The 18,468-nt window shown below is 37.9% G+C and overlaps 1 protein-coding gene across 1 annotated transcript in view; it reads left to right on the forward strand.

The window, feature by feature from the left end:
* The window catches only part of grm5b (glutamate receptor, metabotropic 5b), a 62,344-nt gene extending 50,428 nt beyond the window's left edge, over positions 1 to 11,916 (forward strand). The window contains exon 18 of the mRNA XM_088428373.1: positions 1,761 to 11,916. Within this exon, the coding sequence (XP_088284499.1) occupies positions 1,761 to 2,847 (1,087 nt within the window). The 3' untranslated portion in view covers positions 2,848 to 11,916. The remainder of the gene's footprint in view (positions 1 to 1,760) is intronic.
* Positions 11,917 to 18,468: the final 6,552 nt, after the last annotated feature.

Below are 18,468 nucleotides of genomic sequence, written 5' to 3' on the forward strand. Positions count from 1 at the left end.
GTTTTCACTTATCTGGCATGTAAGTCATTGCAAGCTGTCATTTACCAATTGCAACATACTTGCTTCCATTTCCGCTCAGTCCTACTCACATTTTTGTTTTAACATGCTTGGTTAAGGCAATGTCAATGTGTTATGTCAATGTGTTGAAACTTCATATTTTCGGGGTAAGGCGAGGCTTTTAACCTTAAATTCCATTATCCATTTGTCACACTAATTAATCTGACAAAAAGGGTCAGACAAAGAAAAGGTCAGTGCAGGGGACAGAATGTGACTGATTATGTAAAGAGGACAATTTTGTAAAAAAGAAAGTAAACTTGTCATTCAACGTGAGTAATGAATACTAGGGCAGCGCAGTTCAAATGGTGGCCCGCGGGCCAAATAATCAAGGACAGGATGCTGACCTCTGTCAGATACCTCAGCTGCGAGACGAGTAGACACTTTGGCCACGGATGTTTATACAGCTCTACTTGATAAGGTGAGGGCTACTCATGTTATGTCGCTGGCAATGGATGAATCTATAGGTATTTTGTGCAGATATTTCCGCAAAAGCCCAAGACTTTTGCACACTTCTTTGCATTGATGAAGCTTCCCTGCAACTAAAGGTAATTGACATTAAAGGGTCATTTGATCTCAATCAAGCATCTGAGAATGGAGACCACAAACCTTTGGGCAACATGTTTTGCTAAGGAAAAATAGAAAAACACACCATTGTTCAGTTCTACCTCCACGTGTTGATTCCTGTTACTCTCACATGAATACTATTAACACAAGTGCTTGTACATCAAATGAGAACTTGCATCACTAGTTTAGGATTTTCAGAGATTAAACTGCCATTGTTCAATCTAAAAAGTAGCGGGTAAAAAAAAAACAACAAAACCCCCTATTTTTCCTCACTACTTTTTCAGGTGTTAATGTTCGTTGGATTAGCCATTGACAGTGGTAATAAAATAAAAATATGGTGATATGTTTTAATGTATCACTATTTTTGTGATTGTCTGGCAAAATGAGTGATCGAGGGATAGGTAGGGGATAGTGTTGAAAATCGTAAGTCTCTCATGTAAATCAGGAGAGTTGGCAAATATGCACATATCTTTTCAACTCTGCATTGTGAATGTGCACATTCATAAAACATGAAAACATGTTTCCCAGTTGTCTGCATGACATTAGTTTAACTCCTGTGCGGTATTTTCACCATTTTTGGGTCATTTTGTTCCACATTATTTTTTTCAGTATTTTAGCCAAGGGATGGCATGGGATGGAGTTTTTTTTTTAACAAAGTTGTAGTGCCATGTTGAAATTTGACGTTATCACCATCTGGGTGAAAATTCAGCTCCCGTTGTCCTCTTTCAATGCTTTCCCTTTGATGTGAAAGGCCTTTGATGTAAAGATCAAAGCGATGCAATTTGAAAGCGTACTAGGGCCAAGCAGACTGCGTTTGTGTATTTTGTTATCTAACAAAAGACCAGATGAAATGACCAATGTATGTAGAAATCCAGGTCGTTCGGAAGCGTTCTGTTACTTTTTCTGGCTACTGTCATCTTATTGATCGCCCTGGCGCATTCCAATTTGAGGCTACTTAAAATACTGATTTGTGGACCATTGACGTTTTGATAAATCTCACATTAGATTTGCATAATAAATTCTGTGTTGCTTTCATTGTCTCAACCTACATTATAGTGCTGTCATTATAGTGCTGCACATCTGCTTAGCTTTTTTTTTTTCCATTTATAGTCTTAAATTCATCTTGTTTTTTTTTTTAGCTCAAACGGCAAGTCGGTGTCTTGGGCTCAGACTGAGCGCAACAGTTCACACGGAAACCACTTGTGGCAACGTCTGTCTTTCCACATCAAGAAGAAAGAGAACAATCAGACTGCTGTCATCAAACCCTTCTCCAAGACGTCTGAGGAACGCTACTGTGGAGGAGCCGACTTGCCTCCTCATATGCCCTTGCCTTCCCTCCCCTCAATTTCTGACCTGCCCTCTCAGAGTGACACCGGCGTGGACAAAAACCTTTACGACCTATCTGAAGCAGAGGAGAGGTACTCCCTTACGTATCAGCCCCAAACGCCCTCCCCGATCAGCACGGTGAGCCAGAGGTTTGGCGCCGGTTTGGAGCAGGAGCCTCAGACGGCCGGCAGCGCCAAGTACCCCAGCAGTACTTGCAGTCAGAGCAGCGGCAGCAGTTACGGCCGTGTCAGCAGCGGCTCTGGTGTGGTCGGAAGTGAGGGTCGCCTGATCATCTTGGAGGGTCGCCCAGTGGCATGCCAGAGCAACTTGATGGATCAGATCAGCTGTGTGGTGAACCGATTTACCGCCAACATTAGCGAGCTCAACACCATGATGCTGTTGTCCTCTCCTACACACCCCCACGGACACAAACACTCACCGCCGGCGCCGCACCCCACCGACCCTTATCTTCTTCCTCGTGAGATCCAGACGCCTCCCATCCTCACCACCTACGCTGACATCCAGCCGCACCCTCTCGCTGAGTCCAGCCTGGGCCGCCGGGTCGGCTGTCCTGTTCACCCCATCCCTCTTCCACATTCGCCTTACCCCCTTCCGCTCCCTCATCCCCAGTCCTCCCCTTCCCTTTCCCCTAGGCGAGGTGGCTTAGGTACTCGCCTCATGGACTCCCCACCAAAGAGGGTGGACTTGGAGGAGGAGCTTATTGCTTTGACTCCCCCGTCGCCCTTCCGGGACTCTCTGGCATCAAGCAGTAGCTCGGTTGTGTCTGATCTAGATCTGTGTCTCCCCCCGGTGCCCTCCCATCCTCCCCCATCACCTCCTTCGCCGAGGTACAGCAGACTAAATCTAAGAAACTACAGCCAGAGTTCCTCTTCCCTGTGAGGCAGACATGACACACAGCAAGAGGAGCAAGTTGAGAGAAGCGGATGGATGGGCTGAAAACCGTTTATCCCACCAGGATGTGAAAACTCTGTTTACATGTGTGCAGTGAGATCATATTTTCATAGTGATGTTACTTGCATTAGAAAGGGAAATGGCCACAACAGAAGTCTGTGGTGTAAAAAATATGTTTTAGGTTTAGATTGTGGCCTTACGCTAACATGGCTGTCAGCTAATTAGAGCTAGCAATTGTGCACTCGTGGCGCGTGTGTGTCTACTGTTTGTATACCTCCATGAGTGCATTTTACTTGTCTTAAGGAAAAACAGGCAAAGGGAAATGCTTGTGGACCAACTAAAAGCTCCCAAAGGGCACATAAACTGTACAGATGTCCTGCTGTACAGCAGTCAAAGACGCACAGTCTGTGTGTGGGGACGCACACGAGAAATCAAACTGTAAATATCACACAAGTTATGGGTTGCAGAAGTTCATTGTGTAAAGACGCAGCTACAGTATGTTGCTTTGCACATGAGCAACTTTTTATTACATAACCCGTCAAAACTGTTATTCTCTTTCACTTGACTCTTGAGGTTGGGTACCAGTACATTAGTACCAGAAGGCGGGGAAGGTGGAGCTACAAGAACTTTTGATTGACATTAAATCTTCTTGCTAATTGGCTAAAGTCTGACCTCACAAGTCAATAGCAATGTGACATTTGACGTCAGTCGTGACAATTTCCATACCTTGTGACATCAGGGCACCAGTGTTGCTCTCCTTTACAGTATTTGACTGGATTCAAGAGATTTGCTTCCATCTTTTATGGCGAAAAGTTAACATCAGTCTACGGTTCTGTCAGTCTGTGGCGCAGGTGCAATCTTGAAATTATTCCTTAATGTCAGTGGCAGAAGAACTTTGATAAATCCTCCACTCTGCCATATGAAAGCTAGCTGAAAGCACCTCAGGCCAATTATATTTGGAAAACAAAATGTTAGCCTTGTCACTTGGACATTTTGTTCAATGCAAAAGCAGCAGCGTGTCAAAAGAAGTGCTTGATATCACTATTAAATTGACAAGTATATAAAGTAGATTCTTGTTGCCTGCCAACTTTACATGAAGACATACAAAACTTTTAAGCAATAATGTGATGAATTAATGATATTTAGCTGAGCTTAATTCATCTGAGGTTTTTTTTGTTATAAATTTTTCCATTTGTTTGTGCATTCAACTTAATTAATTGTGTGTTGTTTTAAAGGAAACACAGAATTTGTTAGCTATTCCTCCCAGCAAGTATAGTTTATATTTTACCGATTTTACCTAAAAAAAAAAAAAAAAAAGACTTTGAAAGAAAATATCAGGTGTAAAATCTACAGTGACGTGCACATCAACCAAGAAATACACTTATTTAGCAGTATGACTCCGGAAACTGTGGTACCACTCAAGATGTGTCAGTGGACATTCCAGTTCAGACTTCATTTGTTTAATATAAGTATTGTGCCAAAATATTTTGGGTGGGGCAACATTATATACTTTATTAGTAAATATGTGGTTTGGTAAAAACAAAACAAAATAATGTAAATGTTTAAGTCTTTCTATTGTATTTTGATATTTTAAGCTTAACCATTCTGTTCTTTTCACTGTAAAAGCAATAGTACATCTTAAAGTGGGTTTTCTAATCACTTTTTTGAAATACTTCTGCATTTTCTATGGGTAAATGTCCTTGTGTTTATGGAAAATCTGATGGTGAAAGAATGAGTTGTACATTTCTAATCTTAGCTTCTGTAATAGCGGTGTGGGCGAGAAAGAGAAGATATTTTGTAACATTTTATTGCCTCTTCTTAGATCACATTGTTTAAAGAAATTGGGAATTGGAATATTCTGAACTACAGTAATTTGAAAATAACGCAAAGAAAACCCGGTCCATTACGTTCAGTCTGTGCATCATTATCATCAGCACCATCATCAGGATCACCATTAATACAGTGATGTCATCTTCATGCCAAAACAGATCAAGAACCAACATTTAGCCAGTGCTGTTTAAGTGGTGTGATTTGGAGGAGATGGTTTACATCCTACAGACCATGTTTTTTTACGTGCTAAGCGAGAGAACGGTGCGCTCATTTTAGCTATATGCACAGTTGTTATCAGCCCCTCGGGTGGAGCTGTGTGCTGCCTCAGCAGACGAAGACAGGATCAATGCCCGCATTTCATTTCCTACAGGGACTCTGTGATGTGACATCAGCCTACATCAGTATACAGTATTAAAAATCATGTGCCTGATCAGAAAGACAATGACAAGTAATGGAGGGATGGAAATCAAATTTCTCCCTCCCAAACTTCACTTAACAACGTCTTTTTCAACATATAAGGCCCTGGGGATGTGTTACTAAAAAAAAAACAAAAAAAACTGTAGCATGACTTATCTTTGTAACTGCACTCCAAAGAATTGGATTGATAATCCTTGTGCGCACTTTTAATCCAAAAGCGCTCATCTGCTGATCAGAGGAAAACAATCTCGAGGTTATGTAATATCAAACTGTTTGCTTTTAGCCCAATCATTTATGATGAACAAGAGCGGAAGTCTGTTTTATCTACAACACTGTGTAAAAAGCGCAGAAAGCATAATGCTTTGGATGTTCCACTTTTATAATTAGTCATGCGCTAAATGAGAATCAAATTGGTTATGTGCAGTTTATTTAAATACTTAAGAACCCAGTTACTTCTATCAATAACCTATAGTTCATGTGTAGTATTTTCTTTCGAGCAGTACATGCTGAAATATGTTGGCACCTTCAACACCTTCACTGCCGTACAGAATACGAACAGAACATATATACATAGAGAGAGCCAGAGACAGAGAGAAAGAGAGATGCTGTATTTAAATTAAGGAAAGAGGAGTCAAGTTCAATCATTACAAAGGACTAAATAAGCAAAGAGCAGCAATATGAAATAATTTAAAATGACCTATCCAACCCAGGCAGACCTGCATCTGATGCACCTGCACTGATTTAACTATTAAGTGGCTGTCATCTTGCAATACAGTGTTTTTCACAGTTAAAGGGGACCCCGTGCAAAAGTGACACCTTAAACAGTAATTGTACTGTTTTCCCTTCTGATTTCCGTCCCTTGGCCATAGTCGCGGAACACGAAGAGCCAGAGTTGCCCGCTGGGTAACCGCCCTCAGAGGCCGCAGTTGACCAAACATGATATAACACGGAAGCGGAGTTTAAACTTGAAATTCCAATTTATTATTATTTAATGCAGCTCTGTTTTGTCCACACCGTATTGCTCCCGCTGTGTGTTCTCTCTCGCGTGTGAGGTGGACACTGCTAATTGAGGTGGAGTTAACTGTTTGGACAAGATTGGTGAGACTATCAGGCTATCAGCTCATGGGTACTCCTACAAGACACATGACTGGCTCCTGGTGCGACAGCGACCAATGAGGTCGGTGAGGACACACGAGAGCAAATAAACAGAATTAATTGGAATTTCAAGTGTGAACTCTGCAAAATGACAAAACCCTCAGGCATATCAAATTTTCAATGGCCTCAAGTCCATTTTAATGGTTAATATGCGAAAACAAAGCTTTTATCCACTTGTGGAGTGTATATGCTTAATCTGCAGGAAGACAACCTCGCCACATTTGCTTTTCTGCCTTCATTGTACTTTTTCGTTTTCTTTTTACCATGATTGGATTAAAATATTATGTTGCAAGTTATTCTGTAAATCCAACCCCAAGTGCTCTGTTTTAGTGTCTGCTTTATTCTACAGTTCTGACAACAAATAGCATCTTCTAAAGCAGCACAGACCTTTAAAAATACATTTGGTTTTGACATTCATACATCTACTCGGCAAATTAATTAAATGGAAATATGCAGTACAACAGAGTTCATAATTTATATTTTATTCTCCATTGTGTGATGCCAAAGGGCTGCATCTCAGTTCATTTGAGATACTGTAAATCCAAGTTAACCTGATGTTGGTTTTATTTCCAATGTACTTTTACAATTTTACATTTTTCTAGAATGCCGCAATAGATCTCTATGAATTTACAGTATTTTCATGACACCCACGATGTTTATAATCAAGAAGTGTTTCAATATAACTGACCTAAGAATCTTTGAGTTCAGACAGAGGCAGAAACACACTTGGTAGGAAATACAGTGAAAAGACTGAAGAAAAAAAGACTTTAGTGTTGTCCTGAAAATTTAAGTAAGGGCCACATAAATTTTTGCTTTTGCAAGACAATGGCTAAATGCAATCTAGGGCAGAGGTGGTGAAGCCTTTTTCATGTCAAATGTGCCCTGCAGAGCATTTTTGTATCGTGTATAATGCCGCCGACGATTAATTTGCTTTTGAACTGACTGAAGCTTGTGTTTTTTTTACATTTTATCTGTAGGTTATAAACAGTATGTTGATGTTATTAATTATACCTTACGGGTTTGTGAGAGGTGCTGCGGGTTATTGTTTTAACAGAGCAGGTAGATCTTATGAGTGAATCTGACTTTTGCTTTAATTCCTTCCATGACCCAGTTTTGCATAGGGAAGTACTGTAGTTTCCCATTGAAATGAAAGGAAAATCCATTCCAACTTGAAAATGAAGTTATATCCATGATTTTGTGGGTGTGTGATTAAAATACTATAGAATATACAGTAGAACTGAAAACACACTTTATTATAAAAACATAGTCACTTTTACAGTTTAAACTTGAACATGTTCATTACTGCTTATATCTACCACACTTACTGCTAGCCCTTACACACAAATGAAAATGTATGTAGACATTTATTTATATTACTATTCTTAACACCCAAAGGATATGTAACATAGGTATACACAGAGACCAATAAACAAAAGTTACATCTTAAAGTGAGGTAGAAAGTGTTACAGGCGTCTATTTCAAAAAGAGAATATTTGAAAAAAGTAGAAAAAAAATGTTTGAAAAAATGTCTTTGCAGTGTATTCAACTAGATTGAAAATGATTTATAAATTATGGAAGTCTGCGTTTATTCATGAATTACACATCCCAATTCCTTTTGTGATTTGTATATTAAATATATTTAGGTGTTGAGCGATGTGCCATATGAATTTGGAACAGATTGTACAGCTTGTTAACTCATACTGCGAAGACCATAAACGATAGCAAACATTCTTGTGTTAAGGTATTTCTGTCTTTTTTCCGCAATAGTACGTTTGGTTTCCTAACGACAATGCATATGATGTGTACTACATGGGAGTATTGATGTAAGGTGTCACTGAAAAAAAGTGTTGCATTGAAATTACTTAATTTCATTTTTCATAAGTGGTTGAATGGAATAAAAACATCTGAATTCAGATACATTTTAGAAGTAGTATATCCATGTACTTACTGAAATAAATCTGGATCTAGATGCATTCTCTGCATACAATAAATTGATGCCATTTTTTCGTGTGCAGGGTGACCAGGCTCCCGTTAACCAAGACAGTCCCGGTTTTGAGCCTTTTTCTGATGGATTTGGCTTGCCTTATTGGTTTGTCTCGCTTTTATGTAGATCACGTTCGTTCAATCAGTCGATCAATCAATCAATTATTCGGGCCATGTGTGGGCCGCTCATACAGTTGCCATAAGGATTCATACGATAAACCAATGAAAAAGAAATTTAGATGTTTGCGACATACTGGAACTAGGACTACTCCCTGCTTTTGAATCTAAGGATCATGGTACCTCAAGGTATGATGTGCCAATTGATTTTCAGTTTGATGAATAAGCTTTTTGGGGAAAATAAGTGTTTGCATTAAAAAAAATGGAAATGAGTGGATATGAAAAAAGAGAGTACTGAACTCACACGGTTGACTGGAGGTGTGTTCAATGATCGCTCACATCAAGTACAGTATCAAGACATTTCAAATATAGAAATACTCATTCATTGTACTGTACCAAACAGCAGTGGCTAGTGCATGAGCTCATTGCATTGGGAATGAGGCAACATTGTATAATTTATGTGGCAAATCAAAAACATAAAAGTCGCATGTCAACTGAAGTTGCAGGGACAGAGCTTAGAAACGTTACATTGGCTAAACACCGACACCGAGCAACAAAGGTTAGCGCTGATAAACTCTCATCCAAGATATAAAAGTGTTTAACATTAGTTAAAGAAATGCAGTAACACAATTGCCAGTCACCAGATATGTAAACAATTACATTTCTTATTTCTTCTATTATTCCTGGTAAGAATTTATAGCATATTTCATCTTCGGTGAAACTGTAGTGCCAGTTTTTAATTTAGAAAATCTGGTCAGCTTAGCCAAGTGCTTCTCAATTCAATTATATTTTAGCAAGCCCCCCCCCAGGAGACAGAAAACTCCCCCCACCTCCACTGACTATATACTATATATGCGCTGACTATAAATAGGATTTTTATCTATATAAATTGTATTAGTATACCTAAACCTGTTTCCTTTTTAGCATTAAGAAAAGAAAAAAAACAATAGAAATCAACTTCCACTTTCGCAGCATTTATATGGGTTATAGCTTAGCCTAAAACAAGAAAAAAAATAACCAAGTTGATCAAAGTGCCTGAAACTTAAAAAAAAAAAAAAAAATCTTATTTTATTGCAATTACACTTCACATGACAAAAACAAAGCCTTTTCCCTGGGGTCATCTGCGCCCCCCTAGCATCACCTCGCGTCCCACTATTTGAGAAGCATTGACCTAGCCTAACCCGGTGTGAGAAAAGCTCAAATATGCTTCTATACCCCGACGGTTCACAAATTGTAAATCATGCATCGACCAAGGTTTCGTGCTCTGTTTGTAAACCTGGTCATTTGTAACCTGAGGTAGCATTGTATTCCAATATCTCATGTCCCCGTTGAAGGTATAATAAGCAAAGGAAGACATAAAATTAGAGCTAATGGGAAAGGAATATCCATGTCACAGAGCAGATGCTAAATAGTTGTTGCTTTGAGTGCAAACATAACCTCCAGTCATTCTTCAACTTTCAATTATGAGATTGTTTCTTTGACGGTGGAGCTACCAATAAGAATTTATGAATGTTGCCTTTAGAAATTGATGTTTACACGTTCCTGCTCGCTGGAGCGTATCAAGTTCATCACAGGTACTCAAGGCGTTCATTTCTACACGCCTGTCAGCAAATGTCTTGTGTATTTCTTTTTCCTGGAACACTAACATGGAGGTGTGAAAAGCACATCTCCATTTAAATAAAGTGGCTGTGTTATGTTTCAATCTTTGAAATGTACCAAGCAGTTAGTTTGGGATTAATTTTGATTAAGTGGGATAATGGTTGCTTACCTGAGGAAATGGAGTCATTTCAAACGCTAATTGTGCAAAAAGTCATTGCATGCAGTATAGTCAGCACTGAACCAAAATGACTGTTACGGAAATAAATGGTAATAACTGCTCCCTGCTATTTGATGTTCAGAAAGCACATCAAGCGTCAAGTGTGTATCCTCAGACTCTAATGGTCTTTTTATCTTCGTGTTCTTAAAATGAAGTTACCCACATGGTGCCAATTTTTCACAATCCCACGCCCTATTTAAAGTGCTGTTTTTTTTTTTTTCTGTAACTTAAGTTATTTTAGCAAGAGTTACAAAACTTCTGCTGTGAACAATTATGTTGTATGTATTTTTAGAAATGATTAACGTGTTGTACATGTTCAAACACTATTTGAATATATGGTTTGTTAAGGAACTCTTGCATTTATTCACCATTGGCCATTTGATAGTTTGATTTCTGAGGAATCCTTTGTAGAAATGTTTTTTTAAAGAGGAAGTCAACCCCAAAATTGTCTTTACAGCAATATGCTGCATGCCAGTGGTTCTCAAGTGTTTTTTATTAAAGTAACCCCCTCACCATTGCAAGCATTTTGTTGGAAGGGCATGTGCCAACATGCCTGATTTTTATTTAAACTTAGAAACTCGATTTGTCTTGCAATCTCTCTTGAACTATTTTAAAATAAAGAGGAAAAAAAAAGAAAAAGTAACTAAATACCTAATAAAGATTTGTGGACATAAAACGTAGAATGTCCTCCTTTGGGATCTCAGTAAAGACCTGTTAATAAAAACAACTCAATAACTCAATTTTAATTCATGTTTTCAAATGGTTGACAGGGCTAAGTGACAGTTTTGGTGGAACCTTTGTGATATGGGAAAGACTCGGGTTTTCGGATAAAAAAAAATTGAATATATTTGAATGAAGTAATATTTATCTGAAAGCATAACATCATTTAAATATTATTTTTAAGGGATTTTTTCATGGATGTGACTTTTGAATGTTAAAATCTGGAATGGCTTCATGAACCCCCAGCAGTACACACACACCCAATTAAGAACCACTGCGCGATGCTACTGTACATTATTTAAATGAGTATTGTGTTCCTAGAATAAGTATTAAGCAGCAAAATCTAATTGCTTTTATCCATCCATGGGTCGGCCATTTTGCCTCTTGCTTGTCGAATGAAAATGACATCACAGTTGCTAAGCGCGCAGCAAACAACCAATCCCAGTTCAGCTTACGAACGTCACGTTATCTAACTCTTGGTGAGACTTGATTGGCTGCGATGTCATTTTCAGGCTAATTATATAATAGCCGCTTCCTGGCCTGGATAAAAACAAGTGGATTTTGCTGTTGAATTCATATTCCACAAATGCAGTATTAATCAGCGTGTCATGGATAGCCTAGTGGGGCCGCATAGAACATTGTAACGGAAAATTTCCCTTTTAAGCTTTGTGATTTATTTTTCTGATGACAGAAACGTAGAATGTAATTTGATGCGATGTTTGTGACACTCCAAAAATGGATTTGCATTTATATACTGTATTATATATTTCATATATCCCCTTGGATTTGTAAAGTGTGAAATGTTGGGACTACACGGTCATAGCTGTATGAAAATGACGGCATATTTCTAAGTGGCTTTGTAGAGCAGGAAATTGATTTGCACTGGTCTGAGTGTGGGGGGTGTTTGCTTCAAGCATATTTGACAGTTTTAGAGTCTAACTTGTTTTAGGTTGTTCTCTGATACTACAACCTGACATGAAACGTTTTTTTTTCTCCGAGAATAAAGTGTCCTCACATTGTGCTGTTGTTGTGAGTCACTGCACTTCTACAGCTCACTACAAGCCTGACATTATATAGTAGAATCAAAACATTTGTCCTGGCCATAATAATACTCAAACACAGATTACAGGATGTTTTGCATCTAAACAGAACTACAAATGTACGGATGTCCATTCTTTCATAAAATAATAAATCTACTCTATCTTAACTCTTATAGTTATTGGACCCTAGAGTGCCAGCCGATTTTGAGCATCTTTCAAGGTCAACAGAATATTGTATTGTATGACTTTGTAGACATTAGTGGGACCATAAGATTTACCTAGGAGAAGAAAGTAAGATTCTACCTTATTCTGTTCTTTAATAATCACTGTTTGAAAATAGGTCATCTGAGTGACACTAAGCTATTTGGGTCCATAGGAGAAAATGAGCTTTTTGGGAATAGATGTTTGAGTGATATCTAGCCATTCATTTAAAAAAAAAGGCGCACAACCTAAGTATTTTAAATGACAAAAATGATCATCCATGGCACTGAACGTGTTAACTGTCATACAGCCAGACAGACAAATTACCTATCAAAAAATATTTACAAAACAATTGTAAAACTGTTTTGATGTTCAGATGTGCATTTTTACATGAGCCGTATTCTTGCTTACAATAATTACAGTAATGGGACGAGCTGGAGGCCCTGAGGTCTGTTGGTTGTTTAAAGCCAGTGCCTGTTGCAGCGAACAGCAGCTTGTGTTAGTTGAGGTTCTTACAGTAATATTTTTAATAAAAGAAGTGAGCAGACTGAACAACCGTCTGAGTCCATCCTTCACACACAAGATTGTTACTAAAACGGAGGATCATGTAAAAGTTATGAAGTCTCCAGCTGATTGCATTATGAGTGGCAAGGTATGGAACTGTGCGCATCAGTTAGAGAACACATAGAGGTATTTCATTTGACTCGTTTATTAATTGTGGTCTTTTGGCATATACACACCGTCATAAATTTGGTAGAACGCGGATGGTGCACAACTTTGGGTGTTTACGGCAAAATGAACTCGAGCCATGTCGCGAGGAAAAGGAAAAACAACTGCTTCAATACAGTATTCACTGACCAGAAATATGAAGAATTTACAAAGCTGAGATTTATTATGTTTTGCTATTTGTTTTATAGGACGCACCAAAGGTTTGGTGACAAATCACCAAACCTTTGGTGCGTCCTATAAATTAGAAAATACCAGAATTTGACCCTAAAATTAAGTGTGCATCCTTTACACGTGCGTTCTATACTTGGGGAATTACCGTATAATATGGGTTGTGTTAAGCAATGTACCGAACAGCTAAAACTGTTCTTGGGTTTGGGTAAGCTTTTTTTTTTGTTATTATTATTATTTTGAATTTTTCTTTGTCATCACAGGGACCCTTCTGCACTGCATCACAAATACAAACAGAAAAAGCAAAACACAGTGCTTACTGTGCTGTGTGTCTTGGGGGGGGGAAAAAACCCAACTTAGAGACTACATGGTGAAGTCATGGGTAGCACATCTTCCTAACAATCAAGAGGTTCTGAATAATATTTGTGTAGACCTTCTTGTATAAGGTTTGAAAATTCTTTCCTTGCTTGTGTGGGAGTTTGTGCAACCATTTTCCTCCAACATTACGAGTCCATATACATTAATTCAAATGTTGACTCTAAATTGTCCATCAGCGACAATACTGTATTGTGTATAAACACTTGTTTTACATCTAGACCATCGCCATGACAACACACAGCAAGAAGCCTTACAGCGGTGGCTGCTGTGCAAGGTAGTGAGGCAGAGACAAAAAAGAAAGCTATTTCCATATTTATTCAAACTGTTGATTAGAAATTTCATTCCCCTCAAATAATGACTTATTATTGCATACACACACTTTGTGCACAATTTAGTGCAGATGCTCAGTTAGTAAATGAGACCCATTGAGAGCATGCAGAGAAGTGGCATGATGCCCAATATGCAGACCAGCTGATATACAGTATAGTATTTGAAAAAGAAAACGTAAGCCTTGGACACAATTGTTTAATGTTGCATACAATTGCAAAGAAAAACTGGTTAATTTAATATGAAGCCATCCAATTTTAAGAGTTGTATTATTGCGGTTCCACTAAAGACAATGTTCAATATTGTTATCTGAAACACTATCAACATTTTCTCAACATGGATGCTTTATGCAAAAAAGAACCAATTTTTTGTCATAAAAAGGTCAGTTTGTGTATAAAAATGCTGGCGGGGCCTCTCCATTTTCATTTTTGAAATATTTTGTCTGATTTAAAGTTCAAAAGAGTATATACAAACAAAGAGGCATCAACAATACAGTCTTTGTGAACAATTGCAAATGTAAACATAAAAAAAAAAAATTCTCACTCATGACAGTAACAGTACCATCAATTTAGGGGAAAAAACTGTACACAAAAATATTGTGGAATAAACGTGAGAGACACAATTTTAAGTGATCGAAAAAAGACAGCAAGCTAGCAGAAATGTCATTAATACTATTAGTAAATCAGAGGTTTTTTGTGGTTCAGAAATGAGGTCCTAAAAATTTTCCATATTTTGTTTGTGATGGAAAATTCCATTTGAATAATTGTTAAACGGATCTTTTTTAAAGATACTTGCAGCCATCAATTCTCCATAGCCACATATCCTCAGTCAGGCAGTAGGTAGGGAGACACAGAAACAACCATTCACACACCTAATCGCACCCAAGGGCAATTTGGAGTGTCCAATATGCCTACCACGCATGTTTTTGGAATGTGGGAGGAGACCGGAGTGCCCAAAGAAGACCAAAGCAAGCTCCGCACAGAAACAACCGTGGTGAAGTTGAATGGAACCTGGGAGATCTGACCTGTGAGAGAAACGTGCTAAAATGTTTTCCACTGTGTCGTATGTTATCACTCAACAAATTGTTTTATGGATAAAGTTCAAAACACTCCTGTTTTAGTAGTGTGTAATGAGGCCTATGTGCAGTGAAATGAATTTGAAAAAAAGGAAGCACCGTCTCATCTCTCCTTCAACCAATGACATCACCCAACAGATGTGGAAGGAAGAAGGTTAAGAAATTTGACTTTCCTGTCAGGCCCCTCATTTGTCACTTACACATTGCTTATGCTACTAAGAGAACTAATCTCGTTCTTATATTTTTTTTTCGTTAGTATATTGAACTCAAATATATGTATATATTTAAATAAAATACCGTATTTTTCGGACTACATACCATGACTTTTTAAAAAATTGTTTTTTTTTTTTCAAATCTGCTGGTTTTTCGCACCGGTCAAGCAAATGTGTGTTCAAGGGGTCAGTTTCTGGAACAACTATGAAATAGAACTGAAAAGATGTGAACCAATGACTGCGCTCAAAAAGAGTTTTAAAAGATATTATGAAAAATATTTTTAAATTAAATAAGATCTGGTATAAAAGTTTGTGACGTGTAAATTTGATATAAGTTGTACAGTATAAATATTTGTATTTATAATTTTGTGATTGTATATATTATTTATTTGCAGTGTGTGCAATGTTCACCAAAATAATCTATCAAGTAAACAACAGGAGACAGAATGCTATCGAAGTATTGATTTAGAGTTTGAACTGCTGTTTAACTCAGTCTTCAGTATTCGCAGTATTCTGTTGGTAACATCCATCCATCCATTTTCAATAAATATAATGTTGGGACTAAATATGCAGGCATGTTCAGTCTCGTAAAGAGAGGATGTTGCAGTTGGTAGACAATTGAAAAAAAAAGAACATTTAAGTTTCATATTACCACCATATACCTGCGGCTTATAGTCCAGTGTGGCTTATTCATTTCAAAAAAATGTTTTGTTGCTCAATTTTTGCTGCTGCGGCTTTTATACCTGTGCAACTTCTAGTCCCGAAAATACGGTATAATAAAATAAAATAAAATGAAAACAGTGTATTGGTGTTAACCTTAATTAGTACAGGATTTAACAAAAAAAATGACTATTTTTACTCTATCAAAATAAATAAAAATCACCTTTATCATATCAAATCATATCTAATCATATTTTTTTTTTACCAAATCATCAAGCCGTATATCAAAACATATTGCCTTGATTAAAAAAAAATAAAAAAAAATCAATCCAGAAATTTAACAAAAAAAAAATGCAATGTAGAGTTGATTGATTGGATGCAATAGCATTTTTCTAATCAAGCAATTGTAATGTTTCCCACATGTGTTTCTGGTAGTGCATTAACTGAGCCACCGATGAAGATGTTTTAAGCACTAATGCATCAGATTGAAAGCTTGATTGTAATGTAAATTTGTGGATTCACAATGACTCACATGCTAACACAGTATATTTGTATGTAGAAAGTACTCCATGGCAGCGACATAAGCAATCAGAGGCACCCTTTGCACGTTAGTGCTTTGCACAAAGAAATATGGCCTACCGCATGAACAGTATTCTGAAGTGCGTAGGTGTACGGGTCTGGTCGGCGATAAGTGATTGTGAAAGCACTTCATCTAAATGAGAAGGATGTAACACAAGGGTGAAGTGGTTGCTCCCACGTGTTCATGAAATGAAATTGTTTTTTTCCATTGCGGTACGACAAGATTTCGTTGGAGAGTCTGTACGGAAGTACAAACAAACACTAAAGCCCTCTCTTCTTTTAGCATCACCTTGTCAAGTAGACGTTTAACAAAATAAACACACCAATAATACATTTTTCAATGGATGATACTCTATTTTTCAGACAATAATTTCCTCTGCTAACGTTAATGCGACATAGCCTGGGAGCCAGACTCATCGCTGTACCAGTGAATGAGTCTGGACACATTCGCCATTTTGGAGGCAGGGCAAACCTGATCACAAAGACAGTTGAAAGAACCGATCAGTGAAGTGTGGATGCTACGTCAAATAAGCGAGGCCTGGAAACCATGTAATCAATAGTAGAGTGCAGCAGAGTGAATTCAATATGGTTTGTCAAAAAGATTGTTGTAAAAATCTGCTGACTCATGGTGTCATATGTGTCACAGTGTCTGGAATTAGAGTTTAATGATGAATAAAGCGATGGATTGTGTTTCCCATGCGCCGTTGTGACTGTGATGAGGAGGGCAGACTTAGTTTCAACGCTGAAGAGCAATGCTGTTAATGAATAATATGCCACAGTCAATAAACAAATTTGATTGCACTGTTTTGAACCCGGCCTAACAGCAGCCAATGAGAGACTGTTCAGATACACTTTTTACTCTCGAGAAAGTAGCTGTGGCTTGTTATACTATACAATGGAACGTATGAGGTTAATCAAAACACTGTACCTTCTTATAACAGTGGTTATCACCACTGATGACAATGCACATCTGTATAAAACTTGAAAAACCAAAGGAGCGCTATGATACGGTTTACTAAAAAGTTAATTCATGTTCTAATTAATTTGATTTTAATTTGAAAAACCTGCAACATACAGAAAACGTTTAAATGCAGCACGGCTGCTGTGTTTAATACGTGTGACTCACAGGTCTGAGGCTTGGGTTTCAAATCACAGATCAGGTCTTTCTGTGTCACTTTTCCAGGTGTTCGAAAATCCTCCATTTCAAAAACAGGAATGACATCATTATGAATGATCTTCAAACATGTATAATGTACGCAAAACATCTCAAAATTCACTTTACAGTTGGTTGGAGTGAAAGACGTATTCACTCATGCTTTAATTCGATTGAAATTTAAATATTCAACATATTGTTCATGGATGTTTGGCAGTTGAATAGTTGAGGTGCCAGCCAGTTTGGAAGGCACTAAAAAGTTCGTAGGATCAACACAGACGAAGCGTTGCCCGTATGAGCTCACTGTACACACATGCACACACCACACACACACATGCACATTTGTACGGCTATACTTGTGAGGACATACATTGACATAATGCATTTCCAAACGACTAACCCTAAATATAACCATCAGAAATGATTGACTAACCTTACCCTAACCTCAACCCTAAATCAATTCATGCCTATCTTCTAAAAGTACATTTTGACCCTCAAAAAGAGATTTGAACAAGAGAAGCTCGGCCCAAATGTCCTCACTTCTCCAAAATGTCCTCACTATGTCGGCAGAAAACTCAAATCGTTTCTCACAAGAATAGCAGTACAAGAACACACACAAACACACGCCTACACACAGACACACATGCATGAAAGGTTCACTGATGCAAAAATTTAATCAAAAGCCAGCAAGTGTGTGCAGAGTAAAGATATGTAATCCTCAAGACAGGAGTAAAAGGTGAGTGAGGCAAGCAGAAGAAACCCATCTGGCTTCAGGTGAGTCATGTGCTCTCTTTTTCCATTCACATTCACAGCTTCATGATTAACACATCTAATGTGCACACAAATTTATTATATGAGATGATTTCTAAATCCCAATTTACAGAAACATCCACAGTACACAGTGTAATGAAGCAGGACTACATGACTAATAGGTCTTTAGATGTGCATTTACTGTGTAAAGGAGATGAGTCATCTTAGATTCTGTGGTTATGATGATGATGACGATGAAAAACTGGTTGCATACTCGACTGGGTGCGCCATCCATTTTC

Source organism: Hippichthys cyanospilos, chromosome 11, assembly GCF_059441005.1.
Source record: "Hippichthys cyanospilos isolate Australia breed blue-spotted pipefish chromosome 11, RoL_Hcya_1.0, whole genome shotgun sequence".
Lineage (NCBI taxonomy): Eukaryota > Metazoa > Chordata > Actinopteri > Syngnathiformes > Syngnathidae > Hippichthys > Hippichthys cyanospilos.